The sequence below is a fragment of the Natrix helvetica genome (genome assembly GCF_964273705.1).
Source record: "Natrix helvetica genome assembly, chromosome: 7".
Classification (NCBI taxonomy): Eukaryota; Metazoa; Chordata; class Lepidosauria; order Squamata; family Natricidae; genus Natrix; species Natrix helvetica.
In genome coordinates this window covers 9,259,212-9,287,205 of record NC_138558.1, presented here as the reverse complement: position 1 = coordinate 9,287,205, position 27,994 = coordinate 9,259,212, and the positions used below count along the sequence as shown (strand labels likewise).

The window sequence follows — 27,994 nt, the reverse complement described above, 5'->3', positions numbered from 1 at the left end:
GATAAAAACATTCTCATATCTTATAATACTCTGTTTCTTCCTTCTCTTTGATTGCCAAAGTTAATCTGTTCATTTCTGCACAATCTAAGATTTCTTTAATTACCTCTCCTCCTGAGATAATTTTTTTTGATTTTACAACTTGGTGCAAATACAATTCTAGCTGCAGTTTATTACATGAATAATTAAATATACATTTTCTTTACTATATTTCTCTGGTACAATACCTAACAAAAACAGTTCTGGCTTTAAATCAATATAATGCTGTATCATCCTTTCCAACCACAAGCTATTCTTGTGGGACGTTGCCTTTCCACAGGCAGAAAAAGAACCATTTTTGGGTGGGAAACCAATAGAAGTTGACTGACCTCCTGATGGGCATCCGAAACGGTGAAAGTGAACGTGTCAGCGTATTGTTCCGCCTCGCTTGTATGGATGTAGCGGAGGCTGTGGGAGTTAAGGTCTTCTTGTTGGAAGGAACTAATCCTTCTGCCTAGAAAACAGGAACAGGAGCAGAAGAATCGACCTGTGCTCTCAAATTCCAAGCGTTTCTTCCGGCTCAAAGAATTCCATCCCCGGAACCTTCCAAACTCGCTTTCAGAAATTCTCCCTTAGGATGCTTCGAAATGTGTCCGGCAGCCACATTTATCCCTTCATTTATTAATACCGTCATTAAAATGAGACACTCCAGGCCTCCTAACCTCTATCGCTAAATAAATCAGCACGATTCCCTGCGGAATTTCTCCACGGATTCCGCAAAATAGGAGCCTTTGTTCTCACTTTGCTCCAAAACCAGTAAATATTTGCAAACCTGGAAATGCCGTGTGCTCCAAGTGTCCCAGCTGGGGCTGTTTAATAATCCTGTAGAGGAGATCGCTAGATTCTCCGCTCTGCGTCTCGGCTGACAGCTCCAAAGGGGTGATTTTTTTCACTGAGTTTTCGTCCAGGGCTAGCCCGGTGTTGACAGTGACGGACAAAGGCAATGGGTCCCCTGGGAGAAGTGGAAATAAGAGGAAACATACAGAGTCAGATCCTAGATCCATCTTCTTTGTCATGGGGTGGACAAGTGGATGGATTTAGGAGGCTCACAATTGTCAATGGGAGGATCAAAGCACATTTCAGTATTTATTGTCTATGATTTAAGAAGAACTGAGTATAACAGAAAAACAGAGTTGAAAGGCAGGTCTCCTATCAAGCAGGAGACCCCATGCCATTGCAGACAAATGGTTGTCCAGTATCTTCTTAAAAACCTCCAGTGTTGGAGCACCACAACTTCTGGAGGCAACTTGTTCCACTGGTTAATTGTTCTAATTGCCATCAAATTCCTCCTTAGTTCTAGGTTGCTTCTCTCCTTGATTAATTTCCATCCATTGTTTCTTGTCCTGCCTTCTGGTGTTTTGGCGAACAGGTTGACCCTCCTCTTCTTTTGATAGCCGCTGATGACCCAACCCTCTGTGTACATAGTGTCTAAAAGTGCAGTCTCGCCATACATTTGTAACATTGAAGACAACAGGAACACAGATAGTGCTCAAGTTACAACTGAAGTTCGAAATTACAACTTACAACCTGGATTTTTGCTGAACACTGAAAGTCAACATTTTTGGCAAAAACATCACAAATTGCTCTCATGAACCACAGAAGCAAACGGCCATAAATAAATTTTCTCTCTGTTGCTACAAAGTTAAATTCAATGTTTTATTTCAGAAGCATAATTTAAAGAGACCTTTTTCTGGTGAAAAATAACAAAGAGATCAAACGGAACCGATGCTTGTATTAAAAGCATTTTTCAAAAAATAATTGGGGCACATTTTTTTTTGGCTAGAGAATCGATTTTAGGTGAGTACTTTAACCGGTTAATTAAGCTCTAATTTTCAAGTAATGTAGTTTTCAAATGCAATCAATTTTTCAGGAAAGCCAGAACAAGGGTGGATTTTGGTTGACTTCTCATTTAACACCTCAAAAGGAAATTCCCCTGAAATATAAACCTAATTCTATGACAAATTATATTGTGGTGAACTGTGAATTGTAATATTGGAATATCAATCTGTACCATTCAGGAGGCAGAAACTAAGATTCTCGACAGTTTCAAACCTCTATTATTCCAGAGCTAATAATGTGCCGCCCCTAAATTATCTTCGTAATTGATTCTAACCACCCTACTTCACAGCTGCAGGCTTTCCCAGAATTTCCTTGCTTCTGGCTAATTAAAGCCCTCCTCTGTCTTGCTAAAGGAAGGCAAAGCTGTGATATGGTTGTTGACTTACCTGTTACGTTAATTGAAAACTCCAAGTCTGCCATTCTGTTTCCCTCTCCATCTGCCACATCAAAAACAAAACAAAAAGTCCCAACTGCTTCTCCTTTCTCATGGCTGTATTGGACTTGTCCTGTTAGAAGGAAGTCAGAAGGGGGTGGGGGGGGGGGAAATAGAATACTTAGAACATCTGCAAGCAATCTTGTGCTAATTGTCTTTTTCTGGAGTATGTAGCCAAGTTCTCTGTGAGATGATAAATTCACCCAGAGAGGCTGACGTTGATGGTCCCTGGGGCTTGGCTGAATCTTCTTTTGATGCTGTCCTTCTACAAATCTATTTGGCTATTTAACGCATGTTGTGGCCCACCAGCAGACTCAGACAGGAGGTTGGGGGGAACATGGGCCAGTCCTGAAGTCTGGGGAAGGCTCTGTGTGGGACACAAAGATGGGGCCAGTGCTGTCTGACAGTTCTCAGCTGCCTTTGGAGTCGGAGATCAGTGGGGCAGAAGAACAGCTGGAGCCTGTTCCCGATGTGTGCATGCGTAGAGCTGCCAGGAGAAGGGAACAGCTAAGGAATAAGGGCCGACTTGGGAGTAAAGGCACAGGTGAACAGTGAATGACCCGTCCCATAGGGAATAAAGAGGAGCGAAAGGGGAGTGGAGTTTGCAGGAGACAATTAATTCAATTCCTTCGGGTGAAGATCTGTTCCTGACTTCTTGCCAGTAATTGCTGCTACAGAATGGCGTTTGGAAGATATCGGCCTGGCAGCTCTCCAAGCCTCATAAAGATCTGTAGTTATGAAATCTCTTGAAAGACTGTTGGCTGGGAGTTTGCGGGAGAGGAATTCCCTTTAAACTAAATAAAAGGCGTTTTATCGGGACAAGGAGTCGGCTGTGGTATAGAGTCTCCTGCTTGGGAGGGGGGGTTGGACTAGATGACCTACAATGTCCCTTCCAACTCTGTTAATCTGTATCTATCAACTAATACTCAAAAGACATGATGAAACTTGGCTTGTCAGAAGGTTGCAAAGGGGGAATCATATGACTTCAGGACACTGCCACCGTCATAAGTATGAACCAGCTGCCAAGCAGCCAAATCTTGATCACATGATCATGGGGATGGCTACAAAGTTTGTAACTGTGAAAAATGGTCATAAGTCACTTTTTTCACGTAATTTTCAACAGTCACTAAATGAACTGCTGTAAGACGAGGACTGCCTTGTATTCAACCGCCACCTTGGATAGTTAAAAGGCAACACTTTATTTTCATACTACGTAGTTATTTACAATATCTTACACAACTTCTCCCTGATTAATTTCTCGTCTCCGGAAATCAGGCCAAAAAAGTGTTTCTGGGGCAGCAAAGAATTTCGCGCAAGTGGAGCCCTCAACTTACAACCATTTGTTAAACGAACATTCAAAGTTATAACACCACTGAAAACACGACTTACGACCAGTCCTCACACTTAACAACCATTGCAGCATTCCCGTGGTCATGTGACCAAAATTTGGACACTTGGCAACTGGTATGTATTTATGACATTATGTGATTTTGTCTCCTTCCTATCTGCCTTCTGACAAGTCAATGGGGGGGGGGGGAGCATTTAATGAGTGTGATTCATTGAACAACTATAGTGTTTCACTTCGGCAGGGATTCACTTAACAACCAAAGGTCATAAGATTAGGCGCAAGTCACTTAACGATTGCCTTGCCTAATTCTGGTCCCAATGATAGTTGCAACTGTACCTGTACTGCTTAGTCACAATTTTATTGTGGTCAGAATCAGAATATCAGACTTGAGAGGGACCTTGGAGGTCTTCTAGTCCAACCCCGAGGCAGACGCAGATTACTGAATCATCTATACCAGTGATGGCTAACCTTTTTGTCACCGCGTGCCAAAAGCGGGGAGAGCGCGGGGGGTCATGCGCGCACATGCATGTGCGACCCCCTCATAGCCCCGCACTTTTGGTGCGTGATGGCACGGTGGGCCCATTTTTCATCCTCCCAAGACTCCAGAAGCTTTCTAGGAGCCTGGGAAGCCTCTTGAAGCCTCCGGAGGATGAAAAACGGCCCAACATGCAAACCGGACGTTCAGGAACGGACTTCCAGGCTGCCCGTAGGACCATTTTTCCTCCCTCCAGAGGCTTCCCTGAAGCCTCATTGCATCATCTCAGTTGCACCACACCCTCCAGGCTTCAACCAAACTTGACTTCAAGAGAAACATGACCCCTACAACAGCCAATACTGTTGTATAGGGAGGAGGAGCTTCCGGAGGGAATGGAGGACTGCCTCTGAGCTCCGCTAAATGCGGAGGGCTCTTTGACGGGCGGGATGCTGCCGACCCTCATTTCCAGTCGGGGATTTCTGGCGCCGAATATCCTGGCACCCTGCCCGGCTCCAAGCTGGCCCGTTGGGTCGGCCGGGCAGCCGGACAGGAGGAAGATAGCGCGCCAGTCGGCGCGGCATGGCGGCTGGCGTTTTAAGCCAGCATGGCGGCTGCCGTTTTTTGAGTCGGAGCGGCAGAGCAACGGAGCGCCAGCGCCAGCGGAGCAGCGCAGCGGTAAAGACCTGAGTGGAGGGGGCGGAGAAGGCTGGAGGAGGCGGAGGACGGCGGCGGTGGTCTGTGTGACTGTGTGACTGGGCGGATTTTGGCTTGAGTTATTTAGAAAGATGGTGGCAACCCAGGAGAGCCGAGCGGCCCAAATTACAATCTATGGATCGCTGAGCTCCAAGCTGGCCGGCGATTGTGCTTTTAGACCGGCGAGAGGGCCCTGGGAAGGAGTGCAAGGCCCGAGGGAGGCCCGTGAGATCCGAGGCGCCGAAGGGAAGAAGGGAAGGAGAGTGAGGCCTGAAGCGCCGGAGGAAGTAGAGAGCGGAAAGAACGGTGGAAGGGCTGCAGGGAGGCCGCAGGGAGGCCGATGCAGCCCTCCCGGGCCCAATAACAACGACTATGGGTTGCCAAATGGACGGAGGACTATTCACAATCATGGCAGGCCATAGAACGAAGGCTTGGAACATCAGAGGCCCATGCAGAAGGTCAGACCCAGTGCTTTGCTGTGCTCACCACTACCCCCCCCCCCACTCATTTACCACCTACCTACTATGGGCTATCTGCCCCACCGCCTATTATGACCTACCATCTATTACGAATTACTTCTTAGCTGCAATCTTTTATCCATCAACTGGCTATTTTATCTTATTTCCATCAGCCATCATTTCCATCCAGATGCGGACTATTTTCATCAGCCTATCCCCTTGCCTGGACTATCCTCTTGCCAGGACCATCCCCTTAGTGGGAATTGCGGCTGCTGATGCATATTAACATCTACAGCTCCCACTTGATGAACTTGGCCCTGTCCAATTATGTTATACACAAGGCTAGACCTGCTACAGCTACGAGAGTCCCCCCTCTCACAGTTATGGCCTCCTGCCCTTTCGAGGGCCCACCTTGAGGACGGGTTCATTAACCCAGAGAGGTGGAGGAAGCGCTCGTTGAGGGGTTTTTTAATTAATTGTTTTTTAAAAATTGTAAGGGGTTACAGGGATGGGGGGGGGGGACAAGACAGGAGGGATGGAAGAGCCAGGCACCTAGGTGTGGTCGAAGGAGGAGGGAGCGGAGTGGGGGAGGAGAGGGAAGATAGCATTCCTGTGCAGGGCTCCTTGATACCAACGGTCGTGGGGAGGGGCAGGTGCGAGGACAGATTAAGAGCGCGTAGTCGGTTGGGAGACCGGGGTTTTTGGTCATTCCCGGTCGTTTGTACCAACCCCTGCATACTAGGTGGTCAGGATCTACAGACCCAAGGCCTGAGACTGCTGTTATGCAACGCGAGGTCCGTTGTTAATAAGGCCCCCCTCATCCACGATCTAATTTTGGAGGGGGAGCCGGACCTCGCAGGAATAACCGAGACCTGGTTGGGCCACGAGGGAGGTTTACCCCTCGTGGAAATGTGCCCGCCAGGTTATCGAGCATTTCACCAGACTCGGGCCCAGGGAAGGGGCGGTGGGGTAGCAGTGATTATCCGGGAAGACTTGGAGCCGAGAGAGTTCACCGTGCCACAGACATCCGGGTGTGAGTCCCTTGTCGTGAGATGGGGCCCAGGGAGGCAGTTGGGCCTGCTGATAGTATACCTGGCTCCTCGCTATACATCAGCGGCCCTGCCTGAACTCCTCGAGCTGATCTCATCGGTGGCGGTTGAGACCCCCAAACTTTTAGTGATGGGGGATTTTAATCTGCCGTCGATGGGAGAAGCGTCTGAGGGGGTTCGGGAGTTCATGGCTTCCATGACAGCCATGGACCTGACCCAGTTAATTCAGGGCCCTACTCACGAGGGAGGCCACACGCTGGACCTTGTCTTTGTCTCTGGCCAGTGGACGAGTGATCTGGGAATAGGGGATCCAGCTATTATTCCCCTGTCATGGTCAGATCACTCACTTCTCCGGCTTGACTTCCCTGGTGCTACCCCCCGCTGCGGGGAGGCGGAACCGGAAGGTATTAGATGGTTCCGCCCCAAGCGCCTGATGGAACCAGATAGGTTCCAGACGGAGCTTGGGCCACCTCCTGTGGACCTGACCCGCCCCCGAGTGGAGGACCTGGTAGTCGCATGGAATAGTGCGACTACCGGGGCCCTAGACCGGGTGGCGCCTTTGCGGCCTCTCCTGCGGCGACGAACCACCCTGGCCCCTTGGTTCACCGAGGAGCTAAGGGTGATGAAACGCCACAAGAAACGCCTAGAGAGTCGTTGGAGATCCTCCCGTTCCGAATTTGACCGAGCACAGGCACGAGCCTACTTGAGGACGTACCTTGTGGCATTAAGAGCGGCCAAACGTCAATATTGCGCCGCTCTTATTGCGTCCGCAGATAACCGCCCTGCCGCCCTGTTTCGGGTGACTCGCTCCCTCTTGTTTGAGAGACCGCGGGAAGCCCCTTTACAGGGCAGAGCAGAGGAGTTTGGGAAATATCTACAGGACAAAGTCGCTCAAATCCGGATGGGATGGGCCCCTTTCAGTGGTCCAGTAGAGACGCCCGTGGCGAGTCTTGAGGGACCGCTTTGGGAGGAGTTTGACTCGGTTGCCATCGAGGATTTGGACAGGTTGCGTGGACGTCTGCGACCTACCACATGTTTATTGGACCCGTGTCCCTCCTGGCTTGTACTGGCATCCTGGGAGGTTACGCGCGACTGGCTCCTGAGCCTAGTGAACGCTTCGTTGGGTGAGGGGTTTCTACCGGCCGCCTTGAAAGAGGCGGTGGTGAGGCCCCTGCTCAAGAAGCCTTCCCTGGACCCAACGGATCTAGTCAATTATCGTCCAGTCTCCAACCTTCCTTTTTTAGCGAAGGTTGTAGAGAGTGTGGTGGCACAACAGTTCCCACGTCACCTGGAGGAAAATGATTATCTAGACCCGCGCCAGTCCGGCTTCCGACCCGGGCACAGCACGGAGACGGCCTTGGTCGCATTGGTTGATGATCTCTGGAGGGCCAGAGATAGGGGTTGTTCCTCTATCCTGGTCCTATTAGATCTCTCGGCGGCGTTCGATACCATCGACCATGGTATCCTGTTGCACCGGCTAGAGGGGCTGGGAGTCAGGGGCACCGTTTTACGGTGGTTTGGCTCCTACCTCTCGGACCGGACGCAACGTGTGTTGGCAGGGGAGCAGAGATCGACCCGGAGGCCACTCACATGTGGAGTGCCACAGGGATCGGTGCTCTCGCCTCTCCTGTTCAACACATACATGAAACCGCTGGGCGAGATCATCCGTGGTTTTGGGGTGGGATATCATCTGTATGCTGATGATACTCAGCTATACATTTCCACCCCGAACCACCCCAATGAGGCCGTGGAAATGATGTCCCGGTGTTTGGAGGCCGTACGGGTCTGGATGGATGGCAACCGACTAAAACTCAACCCTTCCAAGACGGAGTGGCTGTGGCTTCCGGCCTCCCGGTTCAACCAGTTGCTTCCATCTCTGGCCATCGGGGGCGTGCAACTGGCCCCCATGGAACAGGTGCGCAATTTGGGCGTCCTCCTAGATGCCCGGCTGCCCATGGATGACCATGTAACAGCCGTGGCAAGGGGGGCGTTCCACCAGGTTCGCCTGATGCGCCAATTGCGCCCCTTATTGGACCGGGATGCCCTACGCACAGTCACCCATGCGCTAGTGACGTCTCGCCTGGACTACTGCAATGCTCTCTACATGGGGCTTCCCTTGAGATGCACTCGGAGACTACAGTTGGTCCAGAACGCGGCCGCGTGGGTGATTATGGGGAGGACTAGATACTCCCCTGTAACACCTCTCCTGCGCGAGCTGCACTGGCTTCCTGTGGTCTACCGAGTGCGTTTCAAGGTTTTGATTATGATCTTTAAAGCGCTTCATGGCACAGGACCTAGTTTACATGCAGGATCGCATCCTGCCCCATACATCCCTACGACCAATCTGCTCACACAGAGAGGGACTTCTCCGGGTGCCGTCCGCTAAACAGTGTCGGGGGGCGACACCCAGGAGCAGAGCCTTCTCTGTGATGGGCCCAGCCCTGTGGAATGACCTCCCCCGTGATATCAGGATTAATTCCGATCTCCGCTCCTTCCGTGTACAGCTGAAGACCCACCTCTTTCAATTATCTGGCCTGGCTCAACTGTAATTTTTCTTACTCCTCCTGACTGTCCTTTTAAATTGTTTAATTTTAAATTGTGTTTTTTACAATTGGGGTATTTTAATGGTGATTTTTAACTGTCTAAATGTGATGTAATTTGTTGCCTCCTCCGTGCATGTATGTCTTTGTATATATGTATGTTTATGTGTTTGTACATATGTTTTATGTTTTATATGCTCTATTGTACGCCGCCCCGAGTCCTGTTTGGAAAGGGAGCGGCTAATAAATTCAAATGTATTATTATTATTATTAATACAATACATGCTCTTGCACAGGAATGGGAAGCTCAAGTTCAGAGCCCAGAGAGGGTATAAATAGCCCTCATTCTCGACTCCATGTGGTCAGCTGGCCAGGACCTCAAAACCATGTGATCCTGTCCATCAATAATCCATCTTTCCAATCAGCCTCCCCTGTTATCTAGTGTCTTTCTCCCCGCTTGGAACTGAACTAGATGGATATTTCTTCAACAGTAGTATTACAAGAATCAAATCCTTTTCAAAACAGATCACGTCGTGTTTGCGCCACAGTATAAATCCAAAAAGCTGAGAAAAATCTGTGGCCTGCTATGCTATGCAACTCAACTCAGAGATAAGTACCAACATTTTACCTGTAAGAACAGAGAGCATCTCACCTTTGTTTATATCTGCCTGGGTAAAACTTTTGGCTGGTCCCCGAGCAGAGATCTGTATCAAAGAATCTCTCTCATGCAGGTGCAACAATCCATAGGTTGGGTCCTTCTTCATGATGTATTTGATGGACAGGTCATCTGAATCAGGATCTGTGGCTCTTAAATGCTGGCTTGTAATGACTGCCACAGACCCTAAAGGGTGGGAACAAACAGACACAAACAATATTAAGCTTCTTGCTTAATTATCCTGGGAATGAAAGCATACTTGCTTATTCCTCATCATCTTCTTTTAACGACCCTCCCTAATCCCTTGCGGGGTGGAGTATAGGCAACTGAATGGAGCTAGCGGAGTGTTTACTGGCCGGATGCCCTTCTTGTCGCCAATGAGGAGTTTTGTTCGGCAGATATATTCTCATTGTGCCCGGAGAGAGAAATAGCTGCCTCTACCTTGGCTCGAACTCACAGCCTCCTGATTGTGAGGCAAGAGCTCCACCTCTGCGCCACCGCACCACTCCTAGAGCATACTTGCTTGATGATTGATTGATTTTCTTCAAGTCTGTGTCAGCTCCTGGGGTTTGCCTGGATTAATCCCTGCAATTACCTTGTCAGGTTTTTAGAAGGAGGTGCCATATACCAGACTTTTTTTATTTCCCTCCCACAAAATCAGAGATAATTCTGACACACGTTTGGGAATATTTGTTCTAACTCGGTTAGAGGGAAGGCTTCCAAATCAATTTTGCTTGCCTGTTGGGTTTTTTGTTTTTTGTTTTCCTCCACGGGGATCTTCTGAAATCACACAGCCTCACAAAGGTGTCTGTAACACTGATTTGACACCGTGGTTGAAGGAAGACTTCTTTTCAGGCTTCTCAGGGCAAATGTTAATACCGAAGCTTAGGGGGAAAAATCAAGACAACCCTCCAACTTGGGCGGCCTATGCAAAATGATGTTTTGCAAGCAACCAGATAGATTCCCCTCCCACCCACCCCAACCCCCCACCCCCCAATACAATTCAAGAAATACGTGGAGCAAATGCCGGCGGAGAAAGGAGAGAACTAAAAATGCATTTGCTTTTCTCTGGAGAATAGGATAAGAGCTTGTGGAGAGGGAGCGGCTAACAAATTAAATTTATTATTATTATTATTATTATTATTATTATTATTATTATTATTATTATTATTATTATTATTATTATTATTATTATTAAAGTCACATACATTGGATGCTCTAAGGCAGGGATGGCTAACCTTTTTGTCGTTGTGTGCTGAACGCATAATGCAATGCATGTGTGACACCCACCACCACCACCCACCCCACCCACCACCACGCATGCACGCATGGCCCCCGCGCATATACATGTGACACTCCCCCGGCACCCCATTTTGGCCCTAGTAGGCATCCCTGAAGCCTCCTGGGACCAAAAATGGGCCATGAGGAGGGAGGGCGCCACATCGCCCTCCATGCCCCGTTTTGGGCCTAGCAGGCCTCCCTGCAGCCTCCTGGGGCCAAAAATGGACTATGGGGAGGGAGAGCGCCACACCGCCCTCTGTGGCCCGTTTTGGGCCTAGCAGGCCTCCCTGCAGCCTCCTGGGGCCAAAAATGGGCTATGGGGAGGGAGGGCGCCACACCGCCCTCTGTGGCCCGTTTTGGGCCTAGCAGGCCTCCCTGCAGCCTCCTGGGGCCAAAAATGGGCTATGGGGAGGGAGGGCGCCACACCGCCCTCTGTGGTCCGTTTTGGGCCTAGCAGGCCTCCCTGCAGCCTCCTGGGGCCAAAAATGGGCTATGGGGAGGGAGGGCGCCACACCGCCCTCTGTGGCCCGTTTTGGGCCTAGCAGGCCTCCCTGAAGCCTCCTGAGACCAAAAATGGGCTATGGGGAGGGAGGGCGCCACACCGCCCTCTGTGGCCCGTTTTGGGCCTAGCAGGCCTCCCTGCAGCTTCCAGGGGCCAAAAATGAGCCATGGGGAGGGAGGGCGCCACACCGCCCTCTGTGGTCCGTTTTGGGCCTAGCAGGCCTCCCTGCAGCTTCCAGGGGCCAAAAATGAGCCATGGGGAGGGAGGGCGCCACACCGCCCTCTGTGGCCCGTTTTGGGCCTAGCAGGCCTCCCTGCAGCTTCCAGGGGCCAAAAATGAGCCATGGGGAGGGAGGGCGCCACACCGCCCTCTGTGGCCCGTTTTGGGCCTAGCAGGCCTCCCTGCAGCTTCCAGGGGCCAAAAATGAGCCATGGGGAGGGAGGGCGCCACACCGCCCTCTGTGGCCCGTTTTGGGCCTAGCAGGCCTGCCTGCAGCTTCCAGGGGCCAAAAATGAGCCATGGGGAGGGAGGGCGCCACACCGCCCTCTGTGGCCCGTTTTGGGCCTAGCAGGCCTCCCTGAAGCCTCCTGGGGCCAAAAATGGGCTATGGGGAGGGAGGGTGCCACACTGCCCTCTGTGGCCTGTTTTGGGCCTAGCAGGCCTCCCTGCAGCCTCCTGGGACTAAAAATGAGCCGTGGGGGTGCACGCCACACACCCCTGCACTCTCCACACACCCCTGTGCATGCACACCGCCCCCCATGCATGCGTGGCAGAGACCCAAAAACCAGCTGGCCGGTGGGAGGCGTGCACATGCATGCGGTGGGCTGGGGTGACGGCTTGCTTGCCCGCAGAGAGGGCTCTGCGTGCCACCTGTGGCACGTATGCCATAGGTTTGCCAACCCGGCTCTAAAGGCATGAGGCTATGGAATTCTGGGAGTTGGAAGTCCATGTATCTTAAAATTTCCAAGGCTGAGAAACATTGCTCCAGGGACAGTATTCAGTGACTGGCCATTCTGAATTAGAAATAATGAATGCCAATTGGTCGAAGTTCTCTATCCTCGACTATCGGTTCATTTCAATTATTTATAGTCTCTGGGAGTTCCCCAGCTAACCTCCATAGAAACAATGCCACACTCAGTGCCTCTGAGATCTCCAGACGGTGGGGACAATTTAGAATAATATGGGTAGGTGGGCTTCCAAGAAATATAAAAGCTGAAGATCTAACAGACAGACCTTCGGGAAATTCGGCTACTCAAGAATTTTAATAAGGGGACTTCAGAAAATCATATTCAGATTTTTATTTTTTATTTTACCAGCAAGGAGTTGTAGGCCTTTGTTCACGACTAATCGGAGAAGGTCCATCCTGGGTGAGGCTACCGCGAACTCCACTTTCCCTGTCTCAATGTGGAGACCGTCTGAGAGTGAAAATTGGAACTCGTCCCTTTGGGCTACCAAGCTGTTCAGTTTGTAAACGATCAGTTCCTCCAGGACCTCCTGGTAGGTGAAAGTGGATCCCTCCGAGAGAGCTTGTCCATTCTCCAGAGAATGCAGAGGAGATTCCCTTCTATATAGGTATCCTGAGGGAAAGTCAAGAATTATGAATTAGTTCCTCACCAGTCGTTTTCTCTCCAATGCATTAATACCTTAATTCGACTCCTAACATACTTATTCTTCACAGCATCTTTTACGAGCGTTTAAGAATCCTTTACCACAGAATAATTTCCCACAGAAAAAGGGACCCGGGGGCTCGGTGGCTAAGACGCTGAGCTTGTTGATCAGAAAGGCCGGCAGTTCAGCGGTTTGAATCCCTAGCGCCGCATAACAGAGTGAGCTCCCGTTACTTGTCCCAGCTTCTGCCAACCTAGCAGTTCGAAAGCACATTAAAAATGCAGGTAGAAAAATAGGAACCACCTTTGGTGGGAAGGTAACAGCATTCCGTGCGCCTTCGGCGTTTAGTCATGCTGGCCACACGACCACGGAGACGTCTATGGACAGCGCTGGCTCTTCGGCTTTGAAAAAGAGATGAGCACTGCCCCCTAAAGTCAGGAACAAGTAGCCCATATGTGCGAGGGGAATCTTTACCTTTACCACAGAATAAGGACAGTGGCAATATGAGAATGCACAACTACAGATAGTCCTTGACTTACAACAGTTCATTTAGTGTCCGTTCAAACTTACAACGGCATTGGAAAAAAAGTGACTTATGAGCGTCTCACACACATGACTATTGCAGCATCCCCGCGATCAATTTTTTTCAAAATTCAGATGTTTGGCAACTCGTTCATATTCATGTCGGTTGCAGTGTCCCAAGGTTATGGGATCCCCCTTCTTTGTGATCTTCTGACAATCAAAGTCAACGGGGATGCAATAAGCAAGTTATGAGCTCTGGTGGCGCAGTGGTTAGAGTGCAGTACTGCAGGCTACTTCTGCTGCCTGCCTTTTGGCAGTTCGAATCTCACCAGGCTCAAGATTGACTCAGCCTCCCATCCTTCCGGGGTGGGTAAAATGAGGACCCAGATTTTGGGGGCAAGAGGCTGACTCTGTAAAAACTCCTTAGAGAGGAATGTAAACCACTGTGAAGTGGTATATATATGTCTAAATGCTATTGCTATTACTATTAAGTTAACGATTGCAGTGAGTCACTTTGTTGTGGCTGAACGGCGGCCAGTGGAGCTGGCCACAGAGTCAGACAGTGAGGAGGTTGGGGAAGAGCATGGGCCAGTCCTAGAGGCTGGGGAAGGCTCAGACGAGGGCTCTGCGTCGGAGGCAGAGACGGGGCCGAGTCCATCTGGCAGTGATCAGCTGCCTTCAGAGCTAGACAGCAGTTGAGGCAGAAGAACAGCTGGAGCCTGTTCCCAGTGTGCGCATGTGCTGAGCTGCCAGAAGAAAAGAACAACTCAGAAATCAGGGTAGACTTGGGAGTAAAGTCACAGGTGAATGGCCCCTCCCATAGGAAATAAAAGGGGAGCAAAAGGGGAGTGGGCTTTTCCAAGAAACAATTTGTTAGTTCATTCGTTAATTTGTTTCAGGAGTGTGAAGATATGTCCATGAATCTCTGAGACTCTGTGCCAAGTCTTTCCTTGCACAGCATCTCATTTGGAAAATATTTACATGGCAGCTTTCCAAGATAGATAAGGTCTGTGGTCATAAATATTCCTTTGAAAGACTGTTTGCCGGGCCTTGCTGAATGTGAATGAGAGGAATTCACGTGCATTTAATAAAAGGGGTTTTGTCGGGACCAGGACTCTGCCTCGTGCTTTTTGTGGAAGCCTAGGTCAGAACACACTTAACAACTGTGGCAAGAAAGGTCGTAAAATGAGGCAAAAACCCACTGAACAAATGTCTCACTTAGCAATATAAATTTTGGGCTCAATTGTGGTTATAAGTCAAGGACCGCATGGATGTTTTGCTGTCATACATACTGTATAAAAAAAATAATAACTGAGAGATTTCTATATAAATCTGATGGCTAATGCTATTTCTTCAGCGTTACTAGAATAATTTGTCTCACCGTGAATGGGAGCCTTGGTGACTGTGAAAACCAGAAAGTCATTTGAAGTGTCCAAGTCCTTTAGCCGCAAGGAGGAATTCCGAATCACTACGCCTTCGTTTTCGCGCACGCTGACAGGGGTCACCTTTACCTGAGGGGGCTCATCATTCAAGCGCTACGAGGAACAGAAGGAAAATCACGAGGGGAAAAATTGAGTTCAACAACCGGGGTTTTTTTTGAAACGGAAGAGGAAAAGCCACGAGAAGCTACAAAATCTAGAAATAAGATTATGGCAATGGGAAGAGTCCGATGGCTTGAGAGCAGCATTCGTAACAAATATGAATACATTCTGAAACAGAAATCTAACTGAAAGCATTTAATGCACGAAGGTATTTCAATGAAATCAACCGGAAAGCTGCATTTGTATTTTCCTGGTAGACGCTGTGTATTTGCAATAATGTGTACAGAAGCTAGGACTACTCCTGGTTAATGTGGTTGTGTATGGTATGTATGTAAAGGTGCATGTGTATATACAGAGGGAGGGAGGGAGAGGGAGGGAGGGAGAATGTGTGTGTGTGAAAGAGAGACAGGGAGTGGGGAGAGGGATGGAGGGAAAGAAAGAAATAGAGAGAATGTGTGTGTGAGACAAAGTGAGAAAGAGAGTGAGACAGAATGTGTGTGTGAGAGAGAGAGGGAGGGAAAGAGAGAAAGAGAGAATGTGTGTGTGTGAGAGAGAGAGAGAGTGAGGGGGAGAGAGTGAGGGACTGTGTGTGAGAGAGGGAGGGAGGGAGGGAAAGAGAAAGACTGAGAGAATGTGTGTGTGTGTGTGTGAGAGAGAGAGAGAGAGAGAGAAGGAGGGAGGGAAAGAGAAAGAGTGAGAGAATGTGTGTGTGTGAGAGAGACAGAGAGGGGGGAATGTGTCTGTGTGTATATGTGAGAGAGAGAGGGAGGGAGGGAAAGAGAGAAAGAGTGAGAGTATGTGTGTGTGTGTGAGAGAGAGAGAGAAGGAGGGAGGCAAAGAGAGAAAGTGTGTGTGTGTGTGAGAGAGAGAGGGACAGAGAGGGGTAGAGGGGGGAATGTGTCTGTGTGTGTATGTGAGAGAGAGAAAGGGAAGGAGGGAGAAAGAGTGAGTGTGTGTGTGTGTGTGTGTGTGAGAGAGAGAGAGAGAGAGAGAGAGAGAGAATGTGTATGTGCGTGTGTGAGACAGGGGGGAGGGAGAGAGACTTGGTTCACATTGTGTGATAATGTGATTTCCTGAGTTTAACTTACTGACTTCTTGACAATTAATCAGCCTCAATAACAATTGTGGTTTCTGCTTTGGATTAGGTGTGAAGTCATTTTTGCCTTGCTCAACAAACACAAGTTTAGCAATTTGCTTGAACCCAGACACTATTTCTGCTGTCACAATAGTTTTGCAAATTAAAAACTACACGCCGAATTCAATTACCTTAATAGTAATGTTGACACTGCTGATTTCTGATTGGCTGAAGCCATCACTGATATAAAAACTAAAGCTGTCCATCGATGGCTCAATACTTTCATGGACGTTCTGAAAATAATAAATACGGTTCTCCAACACATCTTGAAGCGAGAAAGAAAAATCAGAACTTTCAACGTTTCCAAAACTGAGACGTCTGCCTGCAACGAAAGTGATATTTATATGGAGTACGTTTCTTTTTCAAGCAAATCATTTTGCTTTTTTTCTTAAGCAGTGACTTGATTCTTTGTCGAGTTTTTGCACATGTAGCAAATCAAGAATTGCATTATTAGTCAGATTTGTTTGCCGCCCACTTCACTTTGATTTTATTAAGCTTACCATCAGAGGTGGGAAAAGCCAAATTAATGGAGGAAGCCAGATTCGCTCAGTGACTGCATGATTTAGTTAACAATGGCAACGATCTGACTAACGGCGGTGGCAAGAATGGTTGTGAAATGGGGCTTAAACTCGCTTTAACAGCTGCCTTGCTTAGCAGTGGAAAAATCGGGTTCTGTCAGAGTATCAATATTCATAGGCTGGAATAGATCAGCCAATGAATAGGCACAGCCAATGGGTCAGCCAATGAGCTGTTTTGGAAACAGAAACTTAATACAATACAATACAATGCAATAGCAGAGTTGGAAGGGACCTTGGAGGTCTTCTAGTCCAACCCCCTGCCTAGGCAGGAAACCCTATACCGTTTCAAACAGATGGCTATCCAACATCTTCTTAAAGACTTCCAGTGTTGGGGCATTCACAACTTCTGGAGGCAATTCTGTTCCAATGATTAATTGTTCTAACTGTCAGGAAATTTCTCCTCAGTTCTAAGTTGCTTCTCTCCTTATTAGTTTCCACCCATTGCTTCTTGTTCTACACTCAGGTGCCTTGGAAAAAAGTTTGACTCCCTCTTCTTTGTGACAATCCCTGAGATATTGGAAGACTGCTATCATGTCTCCCCTAGTCCTTCTTTCTACTAAACTAAACATACCCAGTTCCTGCAACCGTTCCTCATATGTTTTAGTCTCCAGTCCCCTAATCATCTTTGTTGCTCTTCTCTGCACTCTTTCTAGAGTCTCCACATCTTTTTTACATCGTGGCGACCAAAACTGAATGCAGTATTCCAAGTGTGGCCTTACCAAGGCATTATAAAGTGGTATTAACTCTTCACATGATCTTGATTCTATTCTTCTGTTGATGCAGCCTAGAACTGTGTTGGCTTTTTTGGCAGCTGCTGCCCACGGCTGGCTCATATTTAAATGGTTGTCCACTAGGACTCCAAGATCCCTTTCACAGTTACTACTACTGAGCAAGGTATCACCTATACTGTACCTGTGCATTTCGTTTTTCTTGCCTAAATGTAGAACCTTAAGCTTGGAGTCTGGGCGTGGCTTAGCTGAGAACTGAAACTGAAACTAGTCTGTAAAGCTGTGAGCTCTGAGCCTGCTGCTCTGAGAAGTAAACTAGTCTAAACCTGTCTGTCTGCTCTGAACTCTGAGATGAAATTGTTTTCTCCTGCTTTTCTCCTGCTTGTAATTTCTACCACGTTGAAAGAATCTGCTCTTGGTATTGTACATTTATTTGTCTGTTATTATGTATATAAAGAAGTTAATGACTCCTGCTGAATCAGTTATCCGTGTATGCCTTCAGGATTTGATTTTTCTGCAACAGGTTCCATTGTAGTCGTAAGTCGAGGACCATATGAAATCGCTCTTTACCTGTCCTGGTATTTTCAATGTACCCATATTTTGGAAGACTTGTGATTTTTACAACCAGGCCTTCTTCAGCAAGGCCACCTTCAAGCCCAAGGGTGTGGTGAGGCTGGAGTGGTGTTCGCCCCCCTTCTTCTACCTGGACACAAAAACAACATTCTGTTCCATCTGGAAATTTGACTTTGAGCAATCCTTACAAAAAGCTTCTATTTTGCAAACAAACAACCAATCTCTTAATATTTGTGATCTGAAATACTTCGTATGGGGTCATCCCCATCATATATAATAGCAATAGCCCTTAGACTTATATACCGCTTTACAGTGCTTTATAGCCCTCTCTAAGCGGTTTAGTCAGTGTATTGCCCAGAGGTGGGCTGCTCCCGGTTTGGATCAGATTGGGCAAACTGGTAGTAGCAGCAGCGGGAGGATCCGGCCACAAGGCTTCTATGCACATGTGCAGAAACGTCGCACATGCACGAGCACGCCCAAACTAGTAGTAAAAAAATTGACAACCCACCTCTGGTATTTCCCCCAACAATCTGGGTCCTCATTTTACCCACCCCGGAAGGATGGAAGGCTGAGTCAACCTTGAGCCTGGTGAGAGTTGAACTGCCAAATTGCAGGCAGCCGGCAGAAGTAGCCTGCAATACTGCACTCTAACCACTGCGCCACCATGGCTCATAAAGTGTGGTAAATAATAATTTTTATCCCCAAAGTCAATACTTATGACCGTTGCAACGTCCCCTCGGTTACATAATTAAATGTTTGGCAATTGGCACGTATTTATAACGGTTGCAGTGTCCCGAAGTCATGTGATCACCTTTTGAGACCTTCAAAGTTTCAAAGGGGAAGTCAGTTTCATTTAACAACCGCGTTAGTAACTTAAGAACTGCAATGATTCCCTTAACAACTGTGGCAAGAAAGGTCGGAAAATGGGGCAAAACTCACTTCACAACTGTCTTGCTTAGCAATGGAAATCCTGTGCTCAATTGTGGGCCATAAGTCAAGGACTATATATACCACATAATTCAGCGTTGAATCGCACAGGTTGCTGACGTACCGTAATTTGGTCAGAAAAGGTAACAACCGGAGGCACACTTTGGGCTGCTGTGATAGTAACAGTGAACATCTGGCTATTGAGCTGGTTGTTGTCCGCATCGAACACGGAGAAGTAGAAGACATCTGTGATTGGCTGATCGAAAACCGTTTCAAGCTCGGTGAAATATCTGCAGGATTTAAAAAGTGGAAGACGTTGAGCTGGGGCGTTAGGTAGGCAGGGACGCCAAAGTCAGCAATCGACAAACAATTTAATCTCCTCTAATTGCATCTTGTTTGCCTCGGGGAATAAACCCACCTGCTTGCATTTTCATGTTACTGGGAGAGATGTTAACAGCTAGGGGGGAAAAATAGTTAACAAGGGAGACTACATTTTATTTCTTTTTAATCAATCCGGTGCCCTTTCAATCTGCCAGATGGAAGCTGTTGACAGCACAGGATGGGGAACGTTTAATAACAACGCAACTAGGAGGTGGGGAGCAACATGGAAAAAGCGGATGAAATTAAAAGTCGGGGCGTGTTCTGACCCCATCCTCTTGTATACCAAGACACTCCGAAACAAAGTCTCTGCAAGATGGTTTATTACATACAGTTTCAACCTTGGCAGCAATCCAGCCTGCCGAGGTCCAGATAACAAAATTGGCAGCAATCCAGCCTGCCAAGGTACTACACAGATCTGAGAGCGTCTCCAACTCTAATGATCAGTTGATTCCTGCAAAACAACTGTCGGAAAGTCCCTTCCTTAAATAGCCTTGAGAGGAGCCTGATTACGATCACCTGCATCCAATCATCTCTTGTAAGTGCGTAGCTGGTTTCTACGTCTATCAGCTCTCCGTTGCTGAGCATCCAGAAACCATTCCCTTGTTTCCTCCCCACTGCTCCAAGGCATGACGTCAGGAGCACACTCCCTTGTCTCCTCCCCACTGGCCCAAGGCTCAGGCGCCTCCTGGTGGCCAACCAGCCCCTCTGCGCCCTGCTCAGAGTCGGAACCCTGTCCAGGGTCCTCTACATCCTCCAGGGCTGACTCATAGGGACCCTCGCTGTCGGAGTCTGATGGCAGCTCCAACGGCTCCTGCTGGGCCACAACAGGGCGAGATGGAAGAAATGTCACTGGGATGGATCCAAACCGTGAAGCAGAGATGTGCAGGAAATGGGCGAAATGTTTCCTTCTGGGCTTAAAACGAAGCCCTAATGGAGAATCTCAAAAGTATATTCAACTGTTTCACGTATTAACCACAGCTAGAATTGTATTTGCACAACATTGGAAAAGTATAGAGATCCCTATTGATGAGAAGGCGATACGGAAAATATTAGAATGTGCAGAAATGAACAGATTAATATTAGCAATGAAGGAGAAAGAGCAAACTGAATGTTATATGTTTTGGGAAGTATTTTACAAATGGTTGGAGGGAAAAAAAGGAGTTTGAAAAAAGCTAAAAAAATAAGTACGGTAGAAATGCACTTAGATAGAGATATAAATAAGATGAAAACTGTTAGTATGTGTATGATGAGAATAATGATGTTTAATGTTGATGTGATATTATTACTAGAAGATATTTAGAAGAAAAATGGAGAGTTCCATAACGTTTAAACGCTCAATATATTGTAATACTAAACTTAGAGAAATAAAGTTAAAATGAATGTGAAAGATGTGGCAAAAGAGGAACGATTGATGCACAGAGATGTTTGTACCCAGACACACTGCATAAGGAAAGAGGGAATGTTTTTTTTGTAATTAAAAAATAATTATACTTTTTTTTTTAAAAAAGAAGTATATTAAACTGCAGGAAAAATGGATTCCTGACCCACTTCCTTGAAGGCCACCCAATATCACCAGGTCTGGATAGAAACTCATGGTCCTTGCTAAAAAACACATCCCTAAGATAAAATCAAAGGAAAGCATCCAAATCATGAACGGTCCTTTCTTCGTGACCCCAAAAGCGCAGAATATAATGGTGGCATTGCTTTTTAAAAAAAAAAAAAAAAAATTTATTCGTAAGACAACTTTTTTGAAAAACAGTGCATTGTCAGAGTATACCATTTACAAATAAAAAAGACCCCCCAAAAAAGAGCGGGGTTAAACATTGGCATACAAGCTAATAACAGCAATAATGAGATAGTAACTATAGTAATCATGTAACCAAAAAGCTTGTAGCTAGGTTTCTTCTTACATTAAAGTATTGCAATTATTTACTTTCTTATTTTCAGTACTAACATTTATGATCTTACTTTTCTCTCATTCCTACAGGTGAAGCTCGAAAAATTAGAACATCGTGCAAAAGTTCATTTATTTCAGTAATGCAACTTAAAAGGTGAAACTAATATATGAGATAAGACTCATTACATGCAAAGCAAGATAGTTCAAGCCGTGATTTGTCATAATTGTATGATTATGGCGTACAGCTCATGAAAACCCCAAATCCACAATCTCAGAAAATTAGAACATTACATGCAATTAATAAAACAAGGATTATACATAGAACAATATCGGACCTCTGAAAAGTATAAGCATGCATATGGAGTCAGTACTTGGTTTGGGCCCCCTTTTGCAGCAATTACTGCCTCAATGCGGCGTGACATGGAAGCTATCAGCCGGTGGCACTGCTGAGGTGTTATGGAAGACCAGGATGCTTCAATAGCGGCCTTCAGCTCTTCTGCATTGTTCCTCCTTATGGAGGGTGTCAATGATGGTTTTCTGCACAACTGTCAGGTCAGCAGTCTTTCCCATGATTGTGATTCCTGCTGAACCAGATTGAGAGACCATTTAAAGGCTCAGGAAGCCTTTGCAGATGTTATGGCTTAATTAGCTGATTAGAGTGGGACACTTTGAACCTAGAATATTGCACCTTTTCACAATATTCTCATTTTCTGAGATGGTGGATTTGGGGTTTTCATGAGCTGTGAGCCATAATCATCACAATTATGACAAATCACGGCTTGAACTACCTTGCTTTGCATGTAATGAGTCTTATCTCATATATTAGTTTCACCTTTTAAGTCGCATTACTGAAATAAGTGAACTTTTGCACGATATTCTAATTTTTCGAGTTTCACCTGTACTTCTTGCTTCTTATTTTTATTTATTTTTTTATTTATTTTATTCTTCGCATTTCTAGACCGCCCCCTCTCCCAAAAAGGACTCGTAGAATTCGTAGAATTTATTCCAAATCATAGACTATTCTGTATCTTCTTCATCTTTAATTTTAAAGGTTAATCTAACCATTTTGGCACAGTCAAAAACTTTTTCGAATTACAGCCACTGCTACTACCAGTTTGCCTGATACAAACTCCTAGGTTGGCAGAAGCTGGCACAAGTAACGGGAGCTCACTGCGTTACGCGGCGCTAGGGATTTGAACTGCCGAACTGCCAACCTTTCTGATCGGCAAGCTCAGTGTCTTAGCCACTGAGCCACCACAGCTCTTAAAAGTAATAAGTAATAAAAGTAATAAGGACAGGCTAAAAAAATATTGAATCACTCGTACTGGAAGTCCATGCCTTTCCTGGAAATCCATGCTTTCCTGTTCTGTATGAAGGTCACTGATTTCAATTATTTTTGGGGGGAAAAAACCCTTTACATTTGCCTCCAGCATTAAATGATATATCAGAGAATCTCAGAAGAAGAATAGCTTGGGGGGAAACTCTGAAAACTGGAACCTTTTTCATATCTCTGCCTAATCTTTTTTTTTCCCCAGCCCTTAAGGTCAGGACTCTGTTTTAAAGAAAACAATTTCTTAAGAGCTGATGTCTTCTCTTTCAGGAAAATATATATTTTTTTCATTTCTATAGTTCGTGCTCCCCTGTTTCATTCGTTCCAATCTTCACTCACCCCCTGGCAGAAAATGCAATAAAACCTTGGCTTGTAACCTGCATATTTTAATTGCCAACCCACAAAACTATTCAAAAGAAAGAGTGTTAGACACTGGTGAAATTCAATTTTTTTTTTACTATTGGTTCTGTGGGTGTGGCTTGGTGGGCGTGGCAGGGAAAGGATACTGCCAAATCTCCATTCCCGCCCCACTCCTGGGGCCAGCCAGAGTTGGTATTTGCTGGTTCTCTGAACTACTCAAAATTTCCGCTACCGGTACTCCAGAACCTGTCAGAAGCTGCTGAATTTCACCCGTTTCTACGGCTGTTTTTTTTTGAAGAAGGCTACACAACACACAGGGAAACAAGCTTTGTGACCTTCACATCATACAGAGGGAAACAAGCTTTGTGACCTTCACATCATACAGAGGGAAACAAGCTTTGTGATGTTTCACTGGAGAAAATTCTTGGGCGCAAACACTTACCTGATTCTTTGATGGTTAATGTCTTCCATTGTGAAATTATAGACCTCCGAAGACTCATCCGATTGTCGTCCAAAGGCCGTCCGCATAAGACTGCCGTACATAGGAAGAGAAATTAGCTGAATCCTTATCTCAGAATCTGGGGAATTGTTATCCTACGGGCAGAAGTGAGATTAATAAAGAAACAGTCATATCCATTTATTTATCCAATAAATAAATATATTATATTATATTATATTATTATATATATTATATTATTATATTATTATATTATTAAGATAATCGTTGAACAAAATATGAAGGATGTCATGGGGTTTGTTTTTTTGGGGGTCATCACATTACAAAAAAGATATTCAGACTCTGGAAAAAGTGCAAGGAAGAGAAACTAAGAGGACTAAAACCAGTGGTGGGTTATGACCGGTACGCCCCGGTACAGGCGTACTGGTGCCTGCCGGGAGTACCAGGTCCCATTCCGGTACGGTGCTCCAGAAGGCCGACCCACCGGCCCGTGCTCCTTACTGGTATTTGAGCTCTTTGGGGCTTCCGCGCATGGAGCGTACGGTGCCTGTGCGATGCTCCGCCGAGCAGCTGGAGCATTGCGGAGGCGTTGCAGGCAGTAAGTATGCATGCGTGCACTGCGCGAGTGTGTGCGCGTTCAAATGGTGGACACCAGGCCCCGTTGCACCGTACCGGTTGCACTGGGAACCAGAACCCACCACTGAGTAAAACCTATGAAGAACGGTTGCAGGGTTTGAGTATGGCTAGTCTAAAGAAAAGAAGGACTAGGGCCGGGATAGCGAACCTATGGCCCGTGTGCCACAGGTGGCACGAGAAGCCATTTGTCAGGGCACGCGAGGCATGAGTGCGCTGGCCAGCTGAGTTCAGCCTTTTTTAAAGCCATTTTTCGCCCTCCCCATGCTCCAGAGGCTTTATAGGAGCCTGGGGAGGGTGAAAAGAGCCTCCCCCGCCCCACCCCGGAGGCCCTCCGGAGGCTTCAGGAGCTTCCCTGAAGCCTCCGGAGGACTAAAAACGACCCTACGAGCAAACCGGAAGTGACTTCCGGTTTGCTCGTAGGGTCCTTTTCTGTCCTCCAGAGCCTTCAGGGAAGCTCCTGAAGGTCCCTGAAGGCTCCAGAGCGCAAAAAAACAGCCCTATGGGCAAACCAGACGTTCGGGAATGGACTTCCAGTTTGCTCATAGGGTCAGTTTAAGCCCTCCAGAGGCCTCAGGGACCTTCAGGAGGCTTCAGAGCCTCCGGAGGATCCTTTTTTGCCCTCCGGAGGCTTCAGGGAAGCCTCCTGAAGGTCCCTGAAGCGTTCGGAGGGTCTCCGGGGGGGGGAGGCTGTTTTCTCCCTCCCCAGGCTCCTATAAAGCCTCTGGAGCCTGGGGAGGGCGAAAAAAGCATGCAAAAAATGGAGGGAGCACCTCTCATGTGTGCATGCGCACTGGGGGTGTCGCACGTTGCATTATGGGTGCTGCATGCCTGCGCACGAACTCCCTATGCTCCCCCCCTTTATGGCACGTGAGCCAAAAAAGGTTTGCCATCGCTGGACTATGGGGGGACATGATAGCAATCTTCTAGTATTTGAGAGTCTGCCCCAAAGAAGAGGGGGTCAACTTATTTTCCAAAGCACCAGAAGGGCAGGACAAGAAACAATGGATGGAAACTAATCAAGGAGAGAAGCAACCTGGAATCAAGGAGAAACTTCCTAACAGTGAGGACAATTAACCAGTGGAAAACCCATCAGAGGTTTTGGGTGCTTCATCACCGGAAGTTTTTAAGAAGAGACTGGATAGTCCCTTGCCCCAGGTCCCTTCCAACTCTACTCTGATTGATTCTTTGGCTGGTTGCTTGGTTGGTTGAAAAGAAGAGTTCTACCTTTAGTATGTTTGAAAGCTGTAAAGGAAGTTCTTGATTTATGACTGGTCATTTATAACCAAGTTCCAAAATTCCAAGAGCTGACCGCCACCCCATGTGGTCACCTAGTCACATCTGGGCACTTGGCAACTGGTTTGTATTCATAGCTGTTTGCAGCTTCCTACAGCTACATGATCACAAATTGTGACCTCTTTTTTTTGGGTCATTTTCCAGAGTTTACTTCCCGTTTCGAGAAAGAAAGGCCCGCTGGCTATACAGGTAGTCCTCGACTTACAACAGTTCATTTAGTGATGGTTCCATATTACAACGTTGACTCGTGACCATTTTTCACACTTACAACCGTTACAGCCTCCCCATGGTCACCTGATCCAAATATAGATGCTTGGCGACTGACTCATATTTATGACGGTTGCAATGTCCCGGGCTCATGTGATACCTTTTGGTGAAATTCTGACAAGCAAAGTCAACGGAGAAGTCGGATTCACTTAACAACCATGTTAGGGATGTATTAGCAACGGTAACAAGAGAGGTCATAAAATGGAGCAAAACTCACTTAACAAGAGTCTCAACAATAGAAATTTTGGGCTCAAAATTTGATCATAAGTGGAGGACTACCTGCAATGGGTTCACTTAACAACCACCACATTCATTTAACAACTGTGGCATTTGCTTAACAAACATCACAAAAAAGGTTTTAAAATCAGATATGGCCGTGCGGTTTCCCCTTAACAACTAGCATGATTTACAACCGTAATATTTTTGCCACAACTATGGTTATAAGTCACAGGGTACCTGCAATGTACATAAATTGAAAACAAATGTTCCTATGATGTTATTCTGTACTATTCTGTTTAAATTCTGTTGCACTGATTTTAAAGTGAAAGAAGAAGAAAATATGCAAAGTATTAGATATTGCAATCCTAATTCAATAAAAAAAAGTGTTAATCAGTTGAGTCAATATATTAATTGGCCTGGTGAGCCAATTGATTGCAGGAGAGCTGTGATTTTTTTTTTGAGGAATTCTGGGAGTTGAAGTTCACAAGTCTTAAAGTTGCCAAGGTTGAAGATCTCTAGTCCAAACAGATAACCTTACATTTTCTATCTCCTTAGCTCTATGATTGTTTCGAACCCACCAAAGATACCCCTATATTAAGATACAGATTACACTTGAGAGATAGTATAAAAAAAGATCAAATGCTTACAATATAGGCAAAGTGGGATCGAGTGATGATCACAGAGTTTTTACCAGCCACAGTGATACTCAGCGTGCAGCTAGGATCCAACCTTGGCCCGTTAATGTCCACTGGAGAAACTTCCACCTTGAGCAAAATCACATCTTTGGTAGTGCCATCAGTGACTGAAATTTCCATACTGTCGTCTCCTGAGGATGAGCCATCGTGAAGATAATGCAAGGCATTCCTGGTGACTTCCTCATAGGTGAAGCTATCGCCTTCCCAGAAAGACATGGTAAAATCAGAATTTTCTCCTTGACGTAACATGAAGATGAACTCCTCTAAGTAAACACAGAAACGTGTCTCGACCCAAGTACAGACATCTCTGTGAGTTTACCAAATATTGACTCTGTCAGTGTATATTCATGAACTGGAATAGGGCTTAGTAACAAGGCCAGCCAATGGGAGCTGAAACAGTTTGGAGCCTGGGTGTGGCTTAGCTCTGCAGCTCTGAGCCTGTGCTGAGCTCTTAAATTGTCTGCTGCTCTGAACTGAAACTGTTCCCTTCTCTCTTCTGCTTGTGTTTTGATTGTATTTATTACCACGTTGGGGGAAAAAAACCTGCTTTGGGTAGTGTATATTTACTTATGTCTTGTTATGAATATAAAGAATTTTTGAATCCTGCTGAATTGTCTGATTGTGTGTTAACTGATGCTAACAACCATGACCACTTTGTGACAGACTTGCTGTTCCTCATTACGGTCATTAATATTGTGGCCAGCCAGTGGCCTGCAGAGCTGGCAGTAGATTCGGACAGTGAGGAGGTTGGGGAGGAACCTGGGCCAGTCCTGGAGTCTGGGGAAGGCTCTGATGAGGGCTCTGTGTCGGAGGCAGAGAGGGGGCCAGGGCCATCTGACATCAGCTGCTTTCAGAGGCAGACATCAGTGAGGCAGACAAACAGCTGGAGCCTGTTCCCAGTGTGTGCATGCGCAGAGTTACCAGACAAAGGGAACAGCTAAAGAACAGGGGTCAATTTGGGAGTAAGGCCACAGGTGGAAGATGAATGCCCCCCCCCAGGAAATAAAAGAGGAGTGAAAGGGGAGCGGAGTTTGCAGGAGACAATTAGTTATCTTAATTGGTTTGTGACTCTCCGAGGCTCCTTGCCAAGTTTTGCAGATATCGGTCTGTCAGCTCTCCAAGCCAGATAAGGTCTGTGACTGTAAATCCTCCCTCGAAAGACTTTGCTGGATGTGTCTGAGCAGAATTCACAGTCAATTAATAAAAGGATTTTTTGTCAGGACCAGGAGTTTGCTTCATGCTCTTGGGAAGCCTCGGTCAGAACAATTAAGTGAGGGCTACCGGTAAGCATTTGTGTTGCACTTCAGTGGATTTTTGCTTCTTCTTAACAGGCGTGTCTTTTGACCTAAAAGGTGACGGACAAAACAGCACGAGAAACTTCCTCCAAGCTTACCTGTTGCCATGTAGACCGGGAATCCAGAACCATGTCTGAGAAGAGCTCCATGGTGAGGAGGTTCTACCACTTCGAAGAAGAGATCCTCAGCAGCAATGTGCCTGTCACTCAGGGTCAGCTTTATTCCTTAACCACCCAAATATAG

At 46.8% G+C, this 27,994-nt stretch overlaps 1 protein-coding gene across 1 annotated transcript in view; it reads right to left on the bottom strand.

Annotated features, from left to right (window-relative positions):
- Positions 1-27,994, bottom strand: part of FRAS1 (Fraser extracellular matrix complex subunit 1) — a gene marked incomplete at its 5' end in the record, with an annotated part of 344,413 nt that overhangs the window by 72,656 nt on the left and 243,763 nt on the right. Inside the window, 12 exons of the mRNA XM_081960316.1 lie at positions 366-490; positions 809-988; positions 2,262-2,381; positions 9,524-9,712; positions 12,623-12,886; positions 14,821-14,974; positions 16,247-16,437; positions 17,992-18,124; positions 19,046-19,211; positions 23,332-23,483; positions 26,409-26,656; positions 27,850-27,975. Of these exons, the coding sequence (XP_081816442.1) occupies positions 366-490; positions 809-988; positions 2,262-2,381; positions 9,524-9,712; positions 12,623-12,886; positions 14,821-14,974; positions 16,247-16,437; positions 17,992-18,124; positions 19,046-19,211; positions 23,332-23,483; positions 26,409-26,656; positions 27,850-27,975 (2,048 nt within the window). The remainder of the gene's footprint in view (positions 1-365; positions 491-808; positions 989-2,261; positions 2,382-9,523; positions 9,713-12,622; positions 12,887-14,820; positions 14,975-16,246; positions 16,438-17,991; positions 18,125-19,045; positions 19,212-23,331; positions 23,484-26,408; positions 26,657-27,849; positions 27,976-27,994) is intronic.